Genomic DNA, 19,651 nt, shown 5'->3' on the forward strand with positions numbered 1-19,651 from the left:
CTCTTCTCTCCAGGAAGTTACGTTCTAGAGGGAAAGAAGCAGAACTTCAGTAACAGAAAATAAGTCCTAAGTGGAGGCATATAGCACTTACCATTGGAGCAGAGGGAGAAACACCATATTCTGGATCTTGCCTCACATCCTTTGAGTGGAAAAAGGGAATAAAAAATACAGACATTCATTCTGTTTATCCATTCTATATATCATAGCTTACATCTGCTAACCCCCAAACTCCTGCTCCATCCCTCCCCAACCTCCTCCCTCTTGGCAACCACAAGTCTGTTCTCTATGTCCGTGAGTCTGTTTCTGTTTCATAGATAGGTTCTATATAAGTTATTGTACATAGAATGGATAAACAACAAGGTCCTACTGTATAGCACAGGGAACTATATTCAATATCCTATGATAAACCATAATGGAAAAGAATATTTTTAAAAAGAATGTATATACGTATAACTGAATCACTTTGCTGTACAGCAGAAATTAACACAACAATGTAAGTAAAATATATTGCAATAAAAAATATTTTTCAATAAAAAATATATACATAATGCATATGTACACATGTGCTGGAAAGATCAAGTGACATTTCCTAGAGGAGGAGCTTTGAGCAGGGCCTGGGAGCATGATGAAGATTCGGGTGGGTTTACAATGGTGGACGAATCATTGCATGAGCAAGGATAGAATGCAGAGAAGTGTTTGCAGATAAGTGTGACCAGGAACCAAAAGGGTTTGGGGAACTGACGCTGGAAAGGTAGTTTGATGTCAAATCAGAGAGGACCTTGAATTCCATAGTAGGAACCTTGGCATTTATTTTGTAACAGTAGGGAGCCATAGCAGGTGTTTGAGGAGATTATTTACATACATGATTCCAAGCCCCCAAGTTCACTCCAGTGGTCAGTTCAGTTGTTCAGCTTGGAGTAGGGGAAGGTGTTGAGGAAGAGTCAGAAAGGATGAGTGATTCCAGAGTCCAGGGTGTCCCTGGGGACAAGGTCTTACGTTTCTTGCTCCCCTCCAGGAGGAAAAATATGTCGTAAGATTCTAGGACACTGAAGGGACCAGTTTTCTTTGGAAACAAAGATATTGACCTCTCTCCAGCAGTAAGGGAAAGGTGATGTACCTGTTAAACTAGATTATTTCTCTAGGAACTTAAATATATGAAAGGCTTCATGTTCACATTTGGAGCATTTTATGGTGCCGGCCTAATTATTTGGGTTGTGTTGCTGCATGATATTCCTTGTCCAATTCTCCTTGGTAGGCTAGATTGAGGAATGTGGCAAGGGAAAATCTGGGATGGGAAATAAAAAAGGATGTTTTTTTTTTGCATGTGTGGAATGTGGTGTTGTTGTTAATTAGTGGGCTGTGACCCATTTGAGAAGCTCCTGGAAACAACCTCTGAACCACCCATCTAATTGTTCGCAGCAGACCAAAAACTGAAGCATTTAAAATGTCATGGAAGCAGTTACTTCGGGATATAGACAGACATCTGCCCTGTCATCATCCCTGACACCTTCCCCAAGCAGAAGGCCACCATTCCTGGCTGACCATTGGTTTGGCTGTTAAACTGTTCAGAAAAAGCAGAGAGCAGTGGAGTCTGGGAAAATCTACCCACTTCCTCCCCAGGAGGAGAAAATAGTAATCTGTTTTGCAAACAAGACAGAATCCTGTTTTTTCCAAACATTTAGTCTTGAGTAGGGGTCACTGTTGCTACTGTAAAAAATTACCACAATTTTAATGGTTTAACCCAACATAAATTTGCTGTTTTACAGTTCTGGGGCTCAGAAGTCTGGAATGGGCCTTTCTGTGCTAAAATCAAGGTGTTGGCAGGACTACATACCTTTTTGAAGGCTCTAGGGGACAATCTGTTTCCTTGCCTTTTCTGGCTTCTAGAAGCCTCCCACATCCCTTGGATTGTGGCCCCTCCCTCCATGTTCAAAGCCAGCGAAGTCCCATTTCTCTGACCCTTTTTCTGTGGCCACATCTCTCTCTCACTGACTGCACCTGGGAAAAGTCCTTGCCTTTCAAGGACTCATGTGATTAGACTAAGCCCAGCTGGATAATGCGGGATAACCACTCCATCTCAAAGCCCTAAACGCATTACATTTGCAATGTGTCTTTTGCCATGTAAGGCAATATATTCACAGGTTCCAAAAAAGATGTGGACATCTTTTTTGGGGGACGGGGGGGAGGCGGGCGTTTTTCTGCCTTCCACACTGTGTATTAAACTTTTAAACACAAGATGTGGCCCATCTTCTGCATCTCCTTCCACACAGCTAAAGTCTTAGGTGTACCGAGGCCTCCCTGGGAGCTACCCTGGCACTGGTGTAGTGACTCAGGGAGCCGGCTCTGGAGCAAGACTGCCTGGGTTTCTTACCAATAATTTCATTATTCAAGTCTCATTTGGCCTTGGACAGTTTACCTTTGCTAAGTATCACTGTGTTTATCTGTTCCCGATAAGAAGCAGATAGCAAACTCAATTAGAGTAACTTGAGAATATAATAAAGAGATTTCAGGTCCTCAGACATTGCTAGAATGTTGCATTGGTCGGTATTCATTTTCCTCATTTGCCTTGTATCTGACCTTCTGCAGTCAGAGATTCCTTGTTCCGTGGCTTGCCCAAAGGACCTGCTCCACTCATATTTGCAAACAAACAATAGATTCTTCTACAGGAGAGACAATGCCTTCTAAGGCATGACTATTGCAGCCAAGCTCAGGGGAAAGTCATTTCCCCTAAAGTATCATCAACAAGCCACTTGTCCACTGACCTAGAACGTCATTCTTGCCTGCTTTTCTCTTTAGTTAAATGGGGAACAATGTTTTCCATAAAAGTAATTTATGAAGCACTACGTATGGTAATAGTAAAACCATAAAAATGGGACTTCCCTGGTGGCACAGTGGTTAAGAATCCGCCTGCCAATTCAGGGGACAGGGATTCGAGCCCAGGTCCAGGAAGATCCCATATGCCACGGAACAACTAAGCCCGTGTGCCACAACTACTGAGCCTGCACTCTACAGCCCGCAAGCCACAGCTACTGAGCCCACGTTCCACAACTACTGAAGCTCGCGTGCCTAGAGCATGTGCTCCACAACAAGAGAAGCCACCGCAATGAGAAGCCCGCACACTGCAACGAAGAGTAGACCCCGCTCGCCGCAACTAGAGAAAGTCCGCGTACCGCAACGAAGACCCAACGCAACCAAAAATAAATAAATAAGATAAACAAATTTATTTTAAAAAAGACCCATAAAAATAAGCTTCCAGGAGACAAAGCAAATAACACTGCTTCATCCTTCTAGCCTGGCACTGCCCCTGGGTGATGTCAGGATCAGTCCATTGGGGAACTGGCTCCTAGCTGGACTGGTACTTAGGTGCCTATTTAGCAATTCCTTGAACACTGTTGCTAAGGTTCATGGAATCTTGAGATTTCTGTTTACTTAACGCATTTCCAAAGCAGAATGATCTTAAAAATGTAAATACCGAATTCACTTTACATGGCAGATATCACTACCCCTAAATCCATGATACATTAAGTATCCCATTCAATGCTGGATTCCAAGATAAAGTTCTTTAAGAATATAGTACTCATGTCATTCATTCATTCATTCATTTACTGATGCATACATTTGATTATTCATTCAATAAATATTTACTGAGCACCCACATTAGGATTAAATGGTGAGCAAAACCATTTAATCTAATGAGAAATACAAGTACGAATTAAAGTGATAAATGATAGAGAGAAAAGATAGAGGGTTCTATAAGAGCTTATAACAGAAGCACCGAGAAACCATAGACAGATTTTAAGTTAAAGGATCAAATTTTTTCCTCTAAGAGCATCAACAGGCTGCATGTAGAGAACAGATCAGAGAAAAATCAAGATCTGCCTAACCATCCTTCATGAATGTTCTTTAATACAGTGTCTTTGTGGCAGAGAGTGTTACTTGGTTAACCCAACCCCATTTCCATTCTCCTATTCCCATAGTTCCATGTGGTGTAGAGGCTGGAAAAGCTAATTACCCTCTTCCCAGCTTCCTTTGCAACCACATGTAGCCATGTGACCCTGTTCTGGCCAGTGAGACTAGAACAGAGATCTGTTGGGATCTTCTGGGAAGGAATATACTTTTCCAGATAAAAGGAACAAGTACAGCTGTACCAACACTCCCTGCTTCTTCCCACCTTTCTTCTTCTTTAACATAGAAGTGACGTCTAGAGCTGCGGTAGCTTTCTGGAAACTGTGAAGGAAAAGCCAAGATGGCGATTCATGTAGAACTGAGTAACTGCAGTAATACCAGCAGCCACCCACATGGATATTGCTTGTTATGGGGGGAAAATAATACCTCATGTTTGGATTTTGGATTTTTAAAAATTTTTTATTGAAGTATAGTTGGTTTACAACATTGTGTTAAGTTTCTGGTGTACAGCAAAGTGATTCAATTTTATATATATAACTATATATGTATATATTGTTTTTCAGATTCTTTTCCATTATAGATTATTACAAGATATGGAATATAGTTCCCTGTGCTACACAGTAAGACATTGTTGTTTATCTGTTTTACATACAGTAGTGTGTGTATGTTAATTCCAAACTCCTAATTTATCCTTCCTCCCCTCTTTTCCCTTTTGTAACCATAAGTTTGTTTTCTATGTCAGTGAGTCTGTTTCTGTTTTGCATGTAAGATCATTTGTATCATATTTTAGATTCCACATATAGGTGATATCATATGATATTTGTCTTTCTCTGACTTACTTAGTATGATAATCTCTAGGTCCACCCATGTTGCTGCAAATGGCATTATTTCATTCTTTTTTATGGCTGAATAATATTCCATTGTATATATGTTATGACATCTTCTTTATCCATTCATCTGTCAATGGACATTTAGGTTGCTTCTTTGTCTTGGCTATTGTAAATAGTGCTGCAATGAACATTGTGGTACATGACTCTTTTTGAATTATGATTTTCTCAGGGTATGTGCCCAGTAGTGGGATAGCTGGGTCGTATGGTAGTCTGTTTTTAGTTTTTTAAGGAAACTCCATACTGTTCTCCCTAGTGGCTGTATCAATTTACATTCCCACCAACAGTGCAAGAGGGTTCCCTTTTCTCCACACCCTCTCCAGCGTTTGTGGTTTGTACATTTTCTGATGATGCCCATTCTAACTGGTGTGAGGTGATACCTTGTTGTAGTTTTGATTTTTATTCCTCTAATAATTAGTGATGTTGAGCAGTTTTTCATGTGCTTCTTGACCATCTGTATGTCTTCTTTGGAGTAATGTCTATTTAAGTCTTCTGCCCATTTTTTGATTGGGCTGTTTGTTTTTTTTGATATTGAGCTGCATGAGCTGTTTATATATTTTGGAGATTAACCCTTTGTCCATTGATTCGTTTGCAAATATTTTCTGCCATTCTCAGGGTGGTCTTTTCATCTTGTTTATGGTTTCCTTTGCTTTGCAAAAGCTTTTAAGTTTCATTAGGTCCCATTTGTTTCTTTTGGTTTTTATTTCCATTACTCTAGGAGGTGGATCAAAAAAGATCTTGCTGTGATTTATGTCAAAGAGTGTTCTTCCTATGTTTTCCTCTAAGAGTTTTATAGTGTCCGGTCTTACATTTAGGTCTCTAATCCATTTTGAGTTTATTTTTGTGTATGGTGTTAGGGAGTGTTCTAATTTCATTCTTTTACATGTAGCTGTCCAGTTTTCCCAGCACCACTTATGAAGAGACTGTCTTTTCTCCATTGTATATCCTTGCCTACTTTGTCATAGATTAGTTGACCATAGGTGTGTGGGTTTATCTCTGGGCTTTCTATCCTGTTCCATTGATCTATATTTCTGTTTTTGTGCCAGTACCATATTGTCTTGATTACTGTAGCTTTGTAGTATAGTCTGAAGTCAGGGAGTCTGATTCCTCCAGCTCTGTTTTTTTCCCTCAAGACTGCTTTGGCTATTCGGGGTCTCTTGTTTCTCCATGCAAATTTTAAGATTTTTTTGTTCTAGTTCTGTAAAAATTGCCATTGGTAATTTGATAGGGATTGCCTTGAATCTGTAGATTACTTTGGGTAGTATAGTCATTTTCACAATACTGATTCTTCCAATACAAGAACATGGTATATCTCTCCATCTGTTGGTATCACCTTTAATTTCTTTCATCAGTGTCTTATAGTTTTCTGCATAGAGGTCTTCTGTCTCCTTAGGTAGGTTTATTCCTACGTATTTTATTATTTTTGTTGCAGTGGTAAATGGGAGTGTTTCCTTAATTTCTCTTTCAGATTTTTCATCATTAGTGTATAGGAATGCAAGAGATTTCTGTGAATTAATTTTGTATCCTGCAACTTTACCAAATTCATTGATTAGCTCTAGTAGTTTTCTGGTGGCATCTTTAGGATTCTCTACGTATAGTGTCATGTCGTCTGCAAACAGTGACAGTTTTACTTCTTCTTTTCCAATTTGTATTCCTTTTATTTCTTTTTCTTCTCTGATTGCCGTGGCTAGGACTTCCAAAACTATGTTGAATAATAGTGGCGAGAGTGGACATCCTTGTCTTGTTCCTTATCTTAGAGGAGATGCTTTCAGTTTTTCACCATTGAGAATGATGTTTGCTGTGGGTTTGTCGTTTATGGCATTTATTATGTTGAGGTAGGTTCCCTCTATGTCCGCTTTCTGGGGAGTTTTTATCATAAATGCGTGTTGAATTTTGTCAAAAGCTTTTTCTGCATCTATTGAGATGATCATATGGTTTTTATTCTTCAATTTGTTATTATGGTGTATCATATTGATTGATTGGTGTATATTGAAGAATCCTTGCATCCCTGAGATAAATCCCACTTGATCGTGGTGTATGATCCTTTTAATGGGTTGTTGGATTCTGTTTGCTAGTATTTTGTTGAGGATTTTTGTATCTATATTCATCAGTGATATTGGTCTGTAATTTTCTTTTTTTGTAGTATCTTTGTCTGGTTTTGGTATCAGGGTGATGGTGGCCTCATAGAATGAGTTTAGGAGTGTTCCTTCCTCTGCAGTTTTTTGGAAGAGTTTGCGAAGGATGGGTGTTAGCTCTTCTCTAAATGTTTGATAGAATTCACCTGTGAAGCCATCTGGTCCTGGACTTTTGTTTGTTGGAAGATTTTTAATCACAGTTTCAATTTCATTACTTGTGATTGGTCTGTTCATATTTTCTGTTTCTTCCTGGTTCAGTCTTGGAAGGTTATACCTTTCTAAGAATTTGTCCATTTCTTCCAGGTTGTCCATTTTATTGGCATAGAGTTACTTGTTGTAGTCTCTTAGGATGCTTTGTATTTCTGCTGGGTCCGTTGTAACTTCTCCTTTTTCATTTCTAATTTTATTGATTTGAGTCCTCTCCCTCTTTTTCTTGATGAGTCTGGCTAATGGTTTATCAATTTTAGTTATTGTCTCAAAGAACCAGCTTTTAGTTCTCTTGATCTTTGCTATTGTTTTCTTCTTTTCTATTTCATTTATTTCTGCTATGATCTTTATGATTTCTTTCCTTCTACTAACTTTGGGTTTTGTTTGTTCTTCTTTCTCTAGTTCCTTTAGGTGTAAGGTTAGATTGTTTATTTGAGATTTGTCTTGTTTCTTGAGGTAGGTTTGTATTGCTATAAACTTCCCTCTTAGAACTGCTTTTGCTGCATCCCATAGGTTTTGGATCATTGTGTTTTCATTGTCATTTGTCTCTAGGTACTTTTTGATTTCCTCTTTGATTTCTTCTGTGATCTCTTGGTTATTTAGTAACGTATTCTTTAGCCTCCATGTGTTTGTGTTTTTTACATTTTTTTCCCTGTAATTGATTTCTAATATCATAGTGTTGTGGTCAGAAAAGATGCTTGATATGATTACAGTTTTCTTAAATTTACTGAAGCTTGATTTGTGACCCGAGATGTGATCTATCCTGGAGAATGTACCATGTACACTTGAGAAGAAAGTGTAATCTGCTGTTTTTGGATGGAATGTCCTATAAATATCAATTAAATCTATCTGGTCTATTGTGTCATTTAAAACTTGTGTTTCTTTATTAATTTTCTGTTTGGATGATCTGTCCACTGGTGTAAGTGAGGTGTTAAAGTCCCCCACTATTATTGTGTTACTGTCGATTTCCTCTTTTATAGCTGTTAGCAGTTGCCTTATGTATTGAGGTGCTCCTATGTTGGGTGAATATATATTAATAATTGTTATATCTTCTTCTTGGATTGATCCCTTGATCATTATGTGGTGTCCTTCCTTGTCTCTTGTAACAGTCTTTATTTTAAAGTCTATCTTATCTGATACAAGTATTGCTACTCCAGCTTTCTTTAGATTTCCATTTGAATGGAATATCTTTTTCCATCCCCTCACTCTCAGTCTGTACGTGTACCTAGATCTGAAGTGGGTCTCTTGTAGACAGCATATATATGGGTCTTGTTTTTGTATCCATTCAGCAACCCTGTCTTTTGGTTGGAGCATTTAATCCATTCACGTTCAAGGTAATTATCGATACGTATATTCCTATTACCATTTTCTTAATTGTTATGGGTTTGTTTTTGTAGGTCCTTTTCTTCTCTTGTGTTTCCCAGTTAGAGAAGTTCCTTTAACATTTGTTGTAGAGCTGGTTTGGTGGTGCTGAATTCTCTTAGCTTTTGCTTGTCCATAAAGCTTTTGATTTCTCTGTTGAATCTGAATGAGATCCTTGCCAGGTAGAGTAATCTTGGTTGTAGGTTCTTCCCTTGCATCACTTTAAATATATCATGCCACTCCCTTCTGGCTTGTAGAGTTTCTGCTGAGAAATCAGCTGTTAACCTTATGGAAGTTCCCTTGTATGTTATTTGTCATTTTTCCCTTGTTGCTTTCAATAATTTTTCTTTGTCTTTAATTTTTGTCAGTTTGATTACTATGTGTCTCAGCATGTTTCTCCTTGGGTTTATCCTTTATGGGACTCTCTGCACTTCCTGGACTTGGGTGGCTATTTCCTTTCCCATGTTAGGGAAGTTTTCGACTATAATCTCTTCAAATATTTTCTCTGGTCCTTTCTCTCTCTCTTCTCCTTCTGGGACCCCTATAATGCGAATGTTGTTGCGTTTAATGTTGTCCCAGAAGTCTCTTAGGCTGTCTTCATTTCTTTACATTCTTTTTTCTTTATTCTCTTCCGTGGCAGTGAATACCACCATTCTGTCTTCCAGGTCACTTATCCATTCTTCTGCCTCAGTTATTCTGCTACTGATTCCTTCTAGTGTAGTTGTCATTTCAGTTACTGTATTGTTCATCTCTGTTTGTTTGTTCTTTAATTCTTCTAGGTCTTTGTTAAACATTTCTTGCATCTTCTCGATCTTTGCCTCCACTCTTTTTCTGAGGTCCTGGATTATCTTCACTATCATTATTCTGAATTCTTTTTGTGGAAGTTTTTTTTCTGGAAGATTTTGTTTTTCTGGGGTTTTATCTTGTTCCTTCATCTGGTACATAGCCCTCTGCCTTTTCATCTTGTCTTTCTTTCTGTGAATGTCTTTTCTCTTCCACAGGCTGTAGGATTGTAGTTCTTCTTGCTTCTGCTGTCTGCCCTCTGGTGGATGAGGCTATGTCATATGACAATATTTTTATATTACTTTATAAGTTTACCTGCAAACTCTGGAACTCCACACTCCAGATGCCCTCCTTTTCACGTGCTGCCTCTCCCCTTCCGCACCATGTATCTTTTTAAATTATTGTTTTATCCAGATATATGCCCAGGGGTAGGATTGCAAGATCATATGGTAGCTCTATTTTTAGTTTTTTAAGGAACCTCCATACTGCTCTGAGTTTGGATTTTTTTAAACTTTCCGTCAAAAGCATTCTAGGCTGATACAGTGATTCAAAGTAAGTTTAACTGAATACAAGTTAGCAGGCATTGCAATCATTGTCATAGCTAGCACAAGGAATCTCAAAAGTCTGCTCCTGACATTGAAATCAGCCTTTTGAATGGGATGGAGGAAAAGGGTGGAAGTGTTGATGGTTCCCCCTCTTAGGGTCTCTGAAAGTGGTATTCCTTAGTGTTTCTAACTTCTTTGGAACTCATACTTGGCTCTGCTGTCTCCAACACAGGCTACATCCCTGAGTCTTTCTGAAATTTATTAGTCCATGATGAAGAGGAACAGATTCTCTCTTTTACCTACTTTTTGTAACCATAGAAACTAAATCAGTGCCTGGCACTTTGTAGATGCTCATTAAATGTCCACTAAACCAGTAGGTGAAGCTGAGGACATTTAAATGTTGAGAATAGCAGTGTGCGGTGTTTTTAAAAATAAAAGTGAGAAATGGCCTGATCTTATGGAACACATATGGGACAGACCATACTCAGTGGAGCATGCCCATTTTGGATTAAGAAATATGATTATCACTTGCCAGCTCTGATTCCTGCCTCTGGGCTGATAAGATGTGTCCAAAGATTCATTTTCACTCATTCGCAGACACCAAAATAGAAGAGGTTTTTAATGAATGCAGGAGCTGAAGTAACAGTCATTAGTAGCTAGAAATAGGCAACTGATTGCTAAGTCAAGATGAAATGCTTCAATAAAAAAGACCTTCATGCCTGAGGCATACTCTGCCTTCTTTGCTGAAGTTGTGGTGTATTTTTTTTTTTAATATTGGCAACATAGTTTGCCTGTTCTTGACGTTTTCTAATCTTCCACTGAGGAAAGATTGGAGGAGCTAAATAAATTAGTTATCAGATAATTAATTTACACAAACAAAACTAATATTGGCCCTTAGTCATTTCTGTTAGTCATGCCATCTATCCAAACAGAGATGGAGCTGGCCAAGAAAGGGCAGTGTCAAGGCCTCTTTGGATCATGTCTCTGTCTGGCTTCTGATGCCATCTGTCTGAAATGATTTCTAAAAACATCAAAAATCCCTGGTCCTGCCCAGCACCTTTCCCCCACCTTGCACTGCTCAGCACTGGGAAGCGTTCTGCATGGATCTACCTGGCAGATGGGCAGAATGAATGGTAACCCAGGGGCCTGATTGCTGGTCCTATTTCTTCCTTGCAGACACAGCTTTGCATTTGTCAAGTCAGAGAAGTCTCTCATGTTTTAGAACTAGAAATCTTAGTGTAGCAACCAGAGCTATCGCTGTAGAGATGAGGGAAGTGAAGTCCAGAGAGGTTAAGTAGCTTGTCCAAGGTCAACACAGCAAAACAGTGAAGCTGAGGCTGGCATTTCTCTTGGGCCTCAGACCAGTGTTCTTTCTACTGTCCTTCTGTGGCTTCAGTTTGTAAAGGGAAGATTGCTTCTCCCCACTCCTCTCTTATACCCCATGGCTATTTCAGTGAATTATGTCTACTGTCCTCATAATATTCCTCATTTGAAAGAAAACCCACTCTATGGTATAGTGCTTTCCATTTTTCCTGCTGTTTGGAAGGATGTTTTACCTGCTTGTCAGTGCTGAGCTCTGAGTTCCTTAGAGAAGGGCATTTGGTTGTTGTGAGCCATCCAGGCAGAACTGGCCGAGCTGGCCACATGGTTTCTCCGCATCACTTGGCTGTCAGATAAGGGCCACCTGCTTATTGATTGGCACAGTGTAACTTAGGTCCAACATGCTCCCTGATGACACAGAACTTCAGGGAATTGATGTTGCTATTCTTCAGGAACAAAAGGTACCAGAAGTTAGATGGAACTGAACAGTCAAGAAAACAAAAGTATATACCTCCCGTCTCCCCATTCCCAACCCAGGAGCTGTGATCTGCCAATAGAGGATAAGTCCAACCAAGCCCCTGGGACAAAGAGAGAAAATGCTGAGCAACAAGACATCAACAGTCATTGGGCCAAAATAAACCTTGAGGTGGTTGATAATCTGATTACCTGGATCAATTTCTCTTTTTTCTCCTTTATCCTCTTAGGACTGAGCTAAACATTCCCTTTAATGCAAATAGTATTAAGTGCCTTGTATCTAAAAAGCATGTTGGCAGGCACTGGTTGAGGATAAAAGATGAATCTTAGATTTGATAGACAGAGCTTGGGCATTGGAGACAGGAAGACTTGGGTAAGAATCCTGGCTTTGCCACTTAATAGCTGTGTGTCCTTGGATAAATGACTTAACCTTTCTGAGCCTTAATTTCAGTATCTTTGTTAAATAAATTTTAAGACTGAGAAAAGTATTAAAATACCTAGGACAGTATTGATCATAACATAGATGTTCTGAAAATGTTTGTCATTATAATTTATATTAGCTCCTGGGAGCCCACTTTTGATCTTTTGGTAGATCTATACTCTTAGCATTTCTCTGGAAGCCATGAAAAACTTTTCAGAGACAGTATTATTAGCTGATGTCACAGTGGACCATGCTATGGAATCAGACTCAGCTATCACAAATTTGCCTGATATAATGTTAGAATAAACCCTAAGAATTTTTAAGCACATCGTGAATGGTGTAGATGGAATTTCTGCATTCTTTAAAAGGGTTGGATTCTAGGATGCCCTACCTCTAAGGTTTATTGATTCTTATTATTTGTTGTGGCTTCATCAATTTTGACAAATGCATTTTTTTTCAGAGCCCTGTGTATCAGTCAGCTATAGCCACAATTTTTCTGCATAGCAAATCACTCCAAACTCAGTGGCATACAGCAATAAGCATGCATTTCTCACTCATGAGTCTGCAGGTCAGCTGAGTTTTGACTATCTAGCTATGGGTTGGGTCCCTTCTGCTCTAGATGTCTCTCACCTTCCTTGGAACAACAACTGTCTGATGCAGGAGGGCCAGGGAAGGGGGTAAGCATCACCATCCAGGTACATTGAAAGCCTCTGCTCACATCACATTCAATAACATCCCATTAGCCAGGCAAGTCACATGGCTAAGCCCCAAAGTCAAGAAGCAGACTTTCCGCCCACCATGAGGCCAAAACAAGGATCTGGGTGTCTGTTAATTCTGGGGAGGAGTCAAGAATTGGGGATCAGTGAAACATTCTTCTACACCTCTGATGCTGCAAACTATTGCTAGAACATTATCCCCTTTCTGGTCATTTAAGGAGATTGTCCTTTGGATCTAGCTGTAACCTCTGACGAGTGATCTACCTCTTGGTACATTGTGGGCCAACATAAGAAGGTAGGTTTTCTTCTTTAGTAGACAGGTCCTTTTAAGATTCAATGGTGTGATAAAGCAACTAAACAGAGCAGAGGAAAAAAGAATCATGGAGATGTCCTCTGTCAGTTTTTAAATCCAGTCCACATCAGAACAGACTGGAAATTTTACCAACTAATGTCATGTCAGGGGTCTAACTGAATTGAAATATTGGCTTTCCTCCAATTTCCAGTGATTTTTCAGGCCATTTCATAAAAAGCAGCAATGTAACTGATACTTCTGGTTTCACATAGCACACTAGATCAAAAGCACAGATTACTTTGAAAATCTGATCATTTTTCTAGGAATAACTCTCCTTGACTATCAATAAGTAATAAATACTCAAACTACTCTGAATCGTTGCGTTGAGTTTAGAGGACAAAAGGTGGGGCTCTAGCTGAGACTATTAACAAGAATGTGGTTGAAAATCCTCCTTATTCTGTCATCTAACAGAATACAGGTCTTCAGAGAATGACCCTTTTTCCTGGTGTGATATATTTAACCACTGCCTAAGGGGCAGGGAGCTTAAGATTCTTTCTCACTATCAGTACTTCTCTGGGAAACCAAGAAATATCCAGGGGAGAATGGTCTTCCTGCTTGGCTGCTTCTCTGAGACTCTTACTGGGTGACAAAGCACCCCAGGGTTTAGAAGCCTGATCTCTGGGATATGTGGCTGGGTTCAAGCTCAGGTCTACCACTGGGTAGCTGTGTGACCTTGGGAAGGTGGTTTAATCTCTGTGGTGTCACTGATGCTGCTCACAGATGGTCCTCTCCCCTCTCTTCCTGGCACCCAGAAGACTGGATCCCCTGGTTCCTTTGTGGTTGGGTGGTGACTCATCCTGTCCAAAGAATTGTGATATTATTATAGTAACGTCTGGGCTATAACATGCAATAACTCATGCAAGAGTCTCCAGAATTCTCTCTTGTCTCTCTAACACAATGAGCAGCAACATTCAAGACGGTGGCTACTCCGTCAGCCTCGGTCCCAGGGTAACTACAATGAACAGATTCGTCCTGGTGATCTCTGATAGACTTGTAGCATGAGAGAAAAATAAACTTGGTTACATTAAACCATTGTGATTTTGAGGCTTATTTGTTACCACAGCTTAACTTAGTCTACCCTGATTGATACACCTCACTAAATCTCAGCTTCTTTATCTGAAAATGAGGATAATAGTGGAATCTAGGCTATGAAGTAATCATGGGAATTAAATAAGATAATATGTCTATAGTACTTAGAATAGTACCTACATAATAAATTCTTAATATATTTTGGCTATTGTATATTATTATTATTATTACGTTATATCTTATGCTAACTTTGTCTCTAACAAATTACCTATTTCTTTCAAATAAGTTGTTAGTCATGTGATTTGAGAAACTCACTTACCCACAAATTGCTATACTAGTACATTAGACTAGGGGAACTCCAGCTTTAAGTTTCTAGACTTAAAATTATGTGACTCTACTCTGGAAGCACTCAGTGAATCCATCCTGGTGTTTCAAATACATTCTATTGCTTAGGGGAACAAAATATGTGATAAAACTAAGCACTATCTTCTTCCCTTTTCCAGTTGCCCTTCCCTACCACTCACCAAACAAAAAGATCTATGTCCTTGTTACAGGTTGCTCTGTATCCTATTCCGAAGATTTCTGCCCAGGAAATTACATCTGGCTGGTAAATTCTCAGCTACAGATTGGTTTCCCAGTTTAGGCACCTACATCCTTGGTAGTCCATCTCCTCTCTCTGTTCTGTTTTCAATCTATGTACACAGTATCTTGTCTCGTCAATACAATTTCACCTGGCTCCAGGCCGTAGCCCACCATGGTCTTTCTCATGGTAGTGTGGTCTTCTCTAGTCCAAAAGGAGAGGATCGTGTTCTTGTTCCATCTTAGTCCTGGCTAAAGGTGACGCCCCTCATCCACCACTCACAACCATGAGACTTGTCCTCCAACTTCTCCACATCAGCACTTTCCATATCTTGATTTATATTCTTTATTTTTTCCCCTATGTGACTCTGGCTGAATCCTTCTCTGGTCCCAAAGGCAGCCCCGCCTATACTTCTAACAGCAGTATGTTAATAATGTTAGGTTAAACTATAGGAAATTGCCATTTTTAGGTTGAATGTGGCAATTTCATATGGCTCAACCTATATATAAACCCAATTTAGGAAAGAGGAGGAATTTCATCACATACATATTGAATTGCATGTTGAATCCAATCCTATCAAGAATTTCTTGGGCTTCCCTGGTGGCGCAGTGGTTGAGAATCTGCCTGCTAATGCAGGGGACATGGGTTCGAGCCCTGGTCTGGGAAGATCCCACATGCCACGGAGCAACTAAGCCCGTGTGTCACAACTGCTGAGCCTGCGCGTCTGGAGCCTGTGCTCCACAACAAGAGAGGCCCCGATAGTGAGAGGCCAGCGCACCGCGATGAACAGTGGCCCCCGCTCGCCACAACTAGAGAAAGCCCTCGCACAGAAACGAAGACCCAACACAGCCAATAAATAAATAAATATTAAAATAAAATTAAAAAAAAAAGAATTTCTTTCTCCTTACTTGCTGAACTGGGGGCAAGTGGTTGTTCTTACAGACCATGCTTTATGCTATTTATATATAACCCCCTGGCCTCCCTATCCCCAGCACTTGGCCCATAGCAGATCCTGCTACTAAGTTTATTGACTGAAGCAGAGGCTTTTCCTAATATCTCTTATTGGCATCCATGTTCCCACATTTTGGCTATTTATAAAGGTACTGTTTACTATTACTTTGTGAGATACAATGACACTTCTTTTCTTTAATCTCTTTCAGATTGAAGACATCATTACAAAGATGCAAGATGACAAGACAGGTGGTGTGCCTATCAGAACAGTCAAGAGCTTTCTCTCCAAAATCCCCAGTGTTGTCACAGGTAAATGTTCTCCTTACAAGATGTTGATGGCAACAAGGAAGTGTTGCTGAAGTGTTGTGTAGCCTTGACTGTGACCTGGGAGGTGTCTAATAGTTTGTGAATAGCAAAGATGATATGTTCACTGTGCTTCTTATATAAAGTCAAGTTCTGATCCTGGTTTCTAGGAAGAAACTACTCTTTGCCAGTCATTAAGAATGGTCTAACCATGACCAGCCTATGGTTGAGGCTTCTGGAAAGAAACAAACTCATTAACAAACTGGCTAGCCCATCAGCCATTTCGCCTATGGGGTGTACACAAGCACAGAAATATTAAGGAAATTATTTTAGTTTTAAACAAGCTTTAAAAAAAGTCTTATATTCAAATTCTACAAAATGCTTTAAAGTGTTTTAACTCATTATACTTGAACTCTTGAAAGAAGTGGTTTTAAAATGTTTTTCTGCATTACTTTGGGGGTTTTGTGTGTTTTCTGTGCTCAAATATCTCTTTAAAAATTGTTAATTGTGAAATCTATCAAACACATGGGTATAGTTTTAAGAAGAATAGAACAGGTCACATGTACCACCATGCCGCTTCATAAATAACACATCCTCGTTATCTTAGAGCCTCTAGGGAATGTAGTGGATGGCATCTACCTCCCTTTCTACCAGAGGAACCACTATCTACTTTTATATTAAACAAATTGTTGCTTTTCCTCACAATCTTTCCACATAGGTGTGTATCCCTTACTATCCAAACCAATAACCAAATAAATTAAGATAAAATTTTAGATGATTCCCTATCAAAATCTGGCTATTTGCTTTCCCATTTGGGGGAAACAAAAGGACTAAGTTTCTACTGCACACCTATAGAATGGCTAAAATAAAAATCCTGACACTACCAAGTGTCAGTGAGGTTATGGAGCAACTGGAACTCTCATATGCTGTTGGTGGGAAGGTAAAATGATGCAGCTACTCTGGAAGTTTCTTACAAAGTTAAACATATCCTTACCATGTGACCCAGCAATCCCACTCCTAGGTACTTATCCAAGAGAAATGAAAACTTGCATTCAGACAAAAACTTGTCAATATTCGTAGCAACTTTATTCATCATCTCTGAAGACTGGAAACAACCCAAATGTCCTTCAGTGGGTGAATGAATAAACAGACTGTGGTACATCCATATCCAGCAATAAAAAGGAGAGAACTATTGATGTATGCACCAATTTGGATTAATCTCCAAGTCATTTGTCTGAATGAAAAAAATCCATCTCAGAAGGTTAGATACTATATGAATCCATTTGTAGGACATTCTAAAAAATAAATAAACCAAAAAAAAAAAAAAAACTATAGTGATAGAGAACAGATCAATAGTTGCCAGGGATTGGGAGTTGGGGGAGTTATGGAATGACAGAACAGTTCTGTATTCTGATTGGGTTAGTGGTGGTGACATCAATCTATACATAGGTCAAGATTCATAGAACAGCAAACCAAAAAAAAAAAAAAAAGAGTCAATATACTATATGTTACCTTAAAAAATAAATGTACTCAGTTGAGGTACCCGTAAGTATCCCAACTTATTATTCAGACTGTCACTGTCTGAACTCAAGTACCAAGTAGATTTGGATAATGAAAGATGCTTGCATTCTTAGTATTCTCTCATTCTGAAATTTATATAAATGGAATTGTACCCTAATATTGGCTAGTATATATTATATTTTTTCACCCATTTCTGGATTTTGCTTGATAAAATGTTGTTCAGGATTTTGTATCTATTTTCATGGGCAAGATGGGTCTGTTGGTTTTCTTATTTACTCTCGTTGCTGGTTTCGGTACCAAATTTATGCTAGTTTCAGTACCAAATTTATGTTAGTTTCTTAAGATGAACAATGACATATATCTCTTTCATTGACATTGTGGTGTTCTCTGAAAAATAATTTTACCTTTAATCTAGCTTTCAGGTGTTTATTTCAATTATTCTATTTTTATTTATTAGAGTTCCATCTGGTTCTTCTTTCAGTATGCCTGGTCATTCATTCAACAAATATTTACTGGGTATTTACCATTTTCTAAGCATTGTTGGGCACTGGGGATTCAGAAGTAAATGAAACAGGTCAGAATTTCTGCTCTCATGGAATTTAGATTCTAGTAGAGGAGATAAAATAAAGAAGGAAAATTTGAAGAATTTCCATAGTGATAAAGACCAATGAAGAAAATAAGTATGACAAGGGGATAGGAGTGTTAAAATTCTGGAACTAGTAGCCAAGCAAGAACTTCCTGAGAATGTAACATTTGAGTAAAGATGGACGGAGATGAGGGGTTGCATTATGTGGATATTGAGGGAACAAGCATTCCCGAAAGCCAGTGCTAAAACTCCAAGGCAGGCATGTCCCTGGTGTACTGAGGAACTAAGAAGAGGGAACTAGAATAGAGTGAAGAAAAGAAAGGATAATAGAGATGAAGTCAGAGTGATAATGGTGAGCTAGATCGTGTAGCTTCTTGGTCATTATAAGGCCCCCGGAGGACTTTGAGCATGGGGTGACATGCTCTGACTTATATTTCAACAAGATCACTCTATTGCTTTCTAAGTACTCTGGGGAGTTGGGAGGTTAAGCACCAGATAGGAGGCTATTGTAAAAATGGTGGCTCAGACTAGGCTGTCAGCACTGGAGATATGTGAAGTGGTCAGATTCCAATTCAAGCTTAAAGTCAGAATAGTATTTGGGGCTAGATCTGATGTAGAATATGAGAGAAAGAAAGGAATTGATGATGACTCCACTCTTTTGGGCTTGAGTGACTAGAAGAACAGAGTTGCCATTAAGTTCAATGACAAAGACTGTGAATGGGGCAGGGGGGTTGTTTGTTTGTTTAGCTGAAGTATAAGAAATCAAAAAATTCATTTTCATTTTTATTTTTTAATTGAAGTACAGTTGATTTACAATGTTGTGTTAGCGTCAGGTGTACAGCAAAGTGATTCAGTTATACATATATATGTATATTCTTTTCCCTTATAGGTTATTACAAAATATTGGGTTCCCTGTGCTATACAGTAGGTCCTTGTTGGTTATCTATTTTATATACAGTAGTGTGTATATGTTAATCTCAAACTCCTAATTTATCTCTCCCCGCCCTTTCCCCTTTAGTAACCATAAGTTTGTTTTCTATGTCTGTGGGTCTATTTCTGTTTTGTAAATAAGTTCATTTATATCATTTTTTTTTTTAGATTCCAAATGTAAGCATTATATGATATTTGTCTTTCCCTGTCTGGCTTACTTCACTTTGTATGATAATCACTGGGTCCATCCATGATGCTGCAAATGATTATTTCATTCTCTTTTGTGGCTGAGTAATATTCCATTGTGTATGTATGTATATGTGTGTGTATATATATATATATATATATATATACCATATCTTCTTTATCCATTCATCTGTCAGTGGACACTTAGGTTGCTTCCATGTCTTGACAATTGTAAATAGTGCTGCAATGAATACTGGGGTGCATGTATCTTTTTGAGTTATAGTTTTTTCCAGATATATGCCCAGGAGTAGGATTGCAGGATCATATGGTAACTCTATTTTTAGTTTTTTAAGAAACCTCCATACTGTTCTCCGTAGTGGCTGCACCAATTTACATTCCCACCAACAGTGTAGGAGGGTTCCTTTTACTCCACACCCTATCTAGCATTCATTATTTG

The 19,651-nt window shown here is 38.9% G+C and overlaps 1 protein-coding gene across 4 annotated transcripts in view; it reads left to right on the forward strand.

The window, feature by feature from the left end:
- RGS6 (regulator of G protein signaling 6) overlaps nucleotides 1-19,651 on the forward strand; it is a 597,551-nt gene that overhangs the window by 395,380 nt on the left and 182,520 nt on the right. For all 4 annotated transcript variants that reach the window (XM_007184397.2, XM_057544118.1, XM_007184399.2 and 1 more), the window contains exon 3: nucleotides 15,878-15,977. In XM_007184397.2, the coding sequence (XP_007184459.1) occupies nucleotides 15,878-15,977 (100 nt within the window). The remainder of the gene's footprint in view (nucleotides 1-15,877; nucleotides 15,978-19,651) is intronic.

The sequence above is a fragment of the Balaenoptera acutorostrata genome, chromosome 3 (assembly GCF_949987535.1).
Source record: "Balaenoptera acutorostrata chromosome 3, mBalAcu1.1, whole genome shotgun sequence".
Taxonomy (NCBI): domain Eukaryota; kingdom Metazoa; phylum Chordata; class Mammalia; order Artiodactyla; family Balaenopteridae; genus Balaenoptera; species Balaenoptera acutorostrata.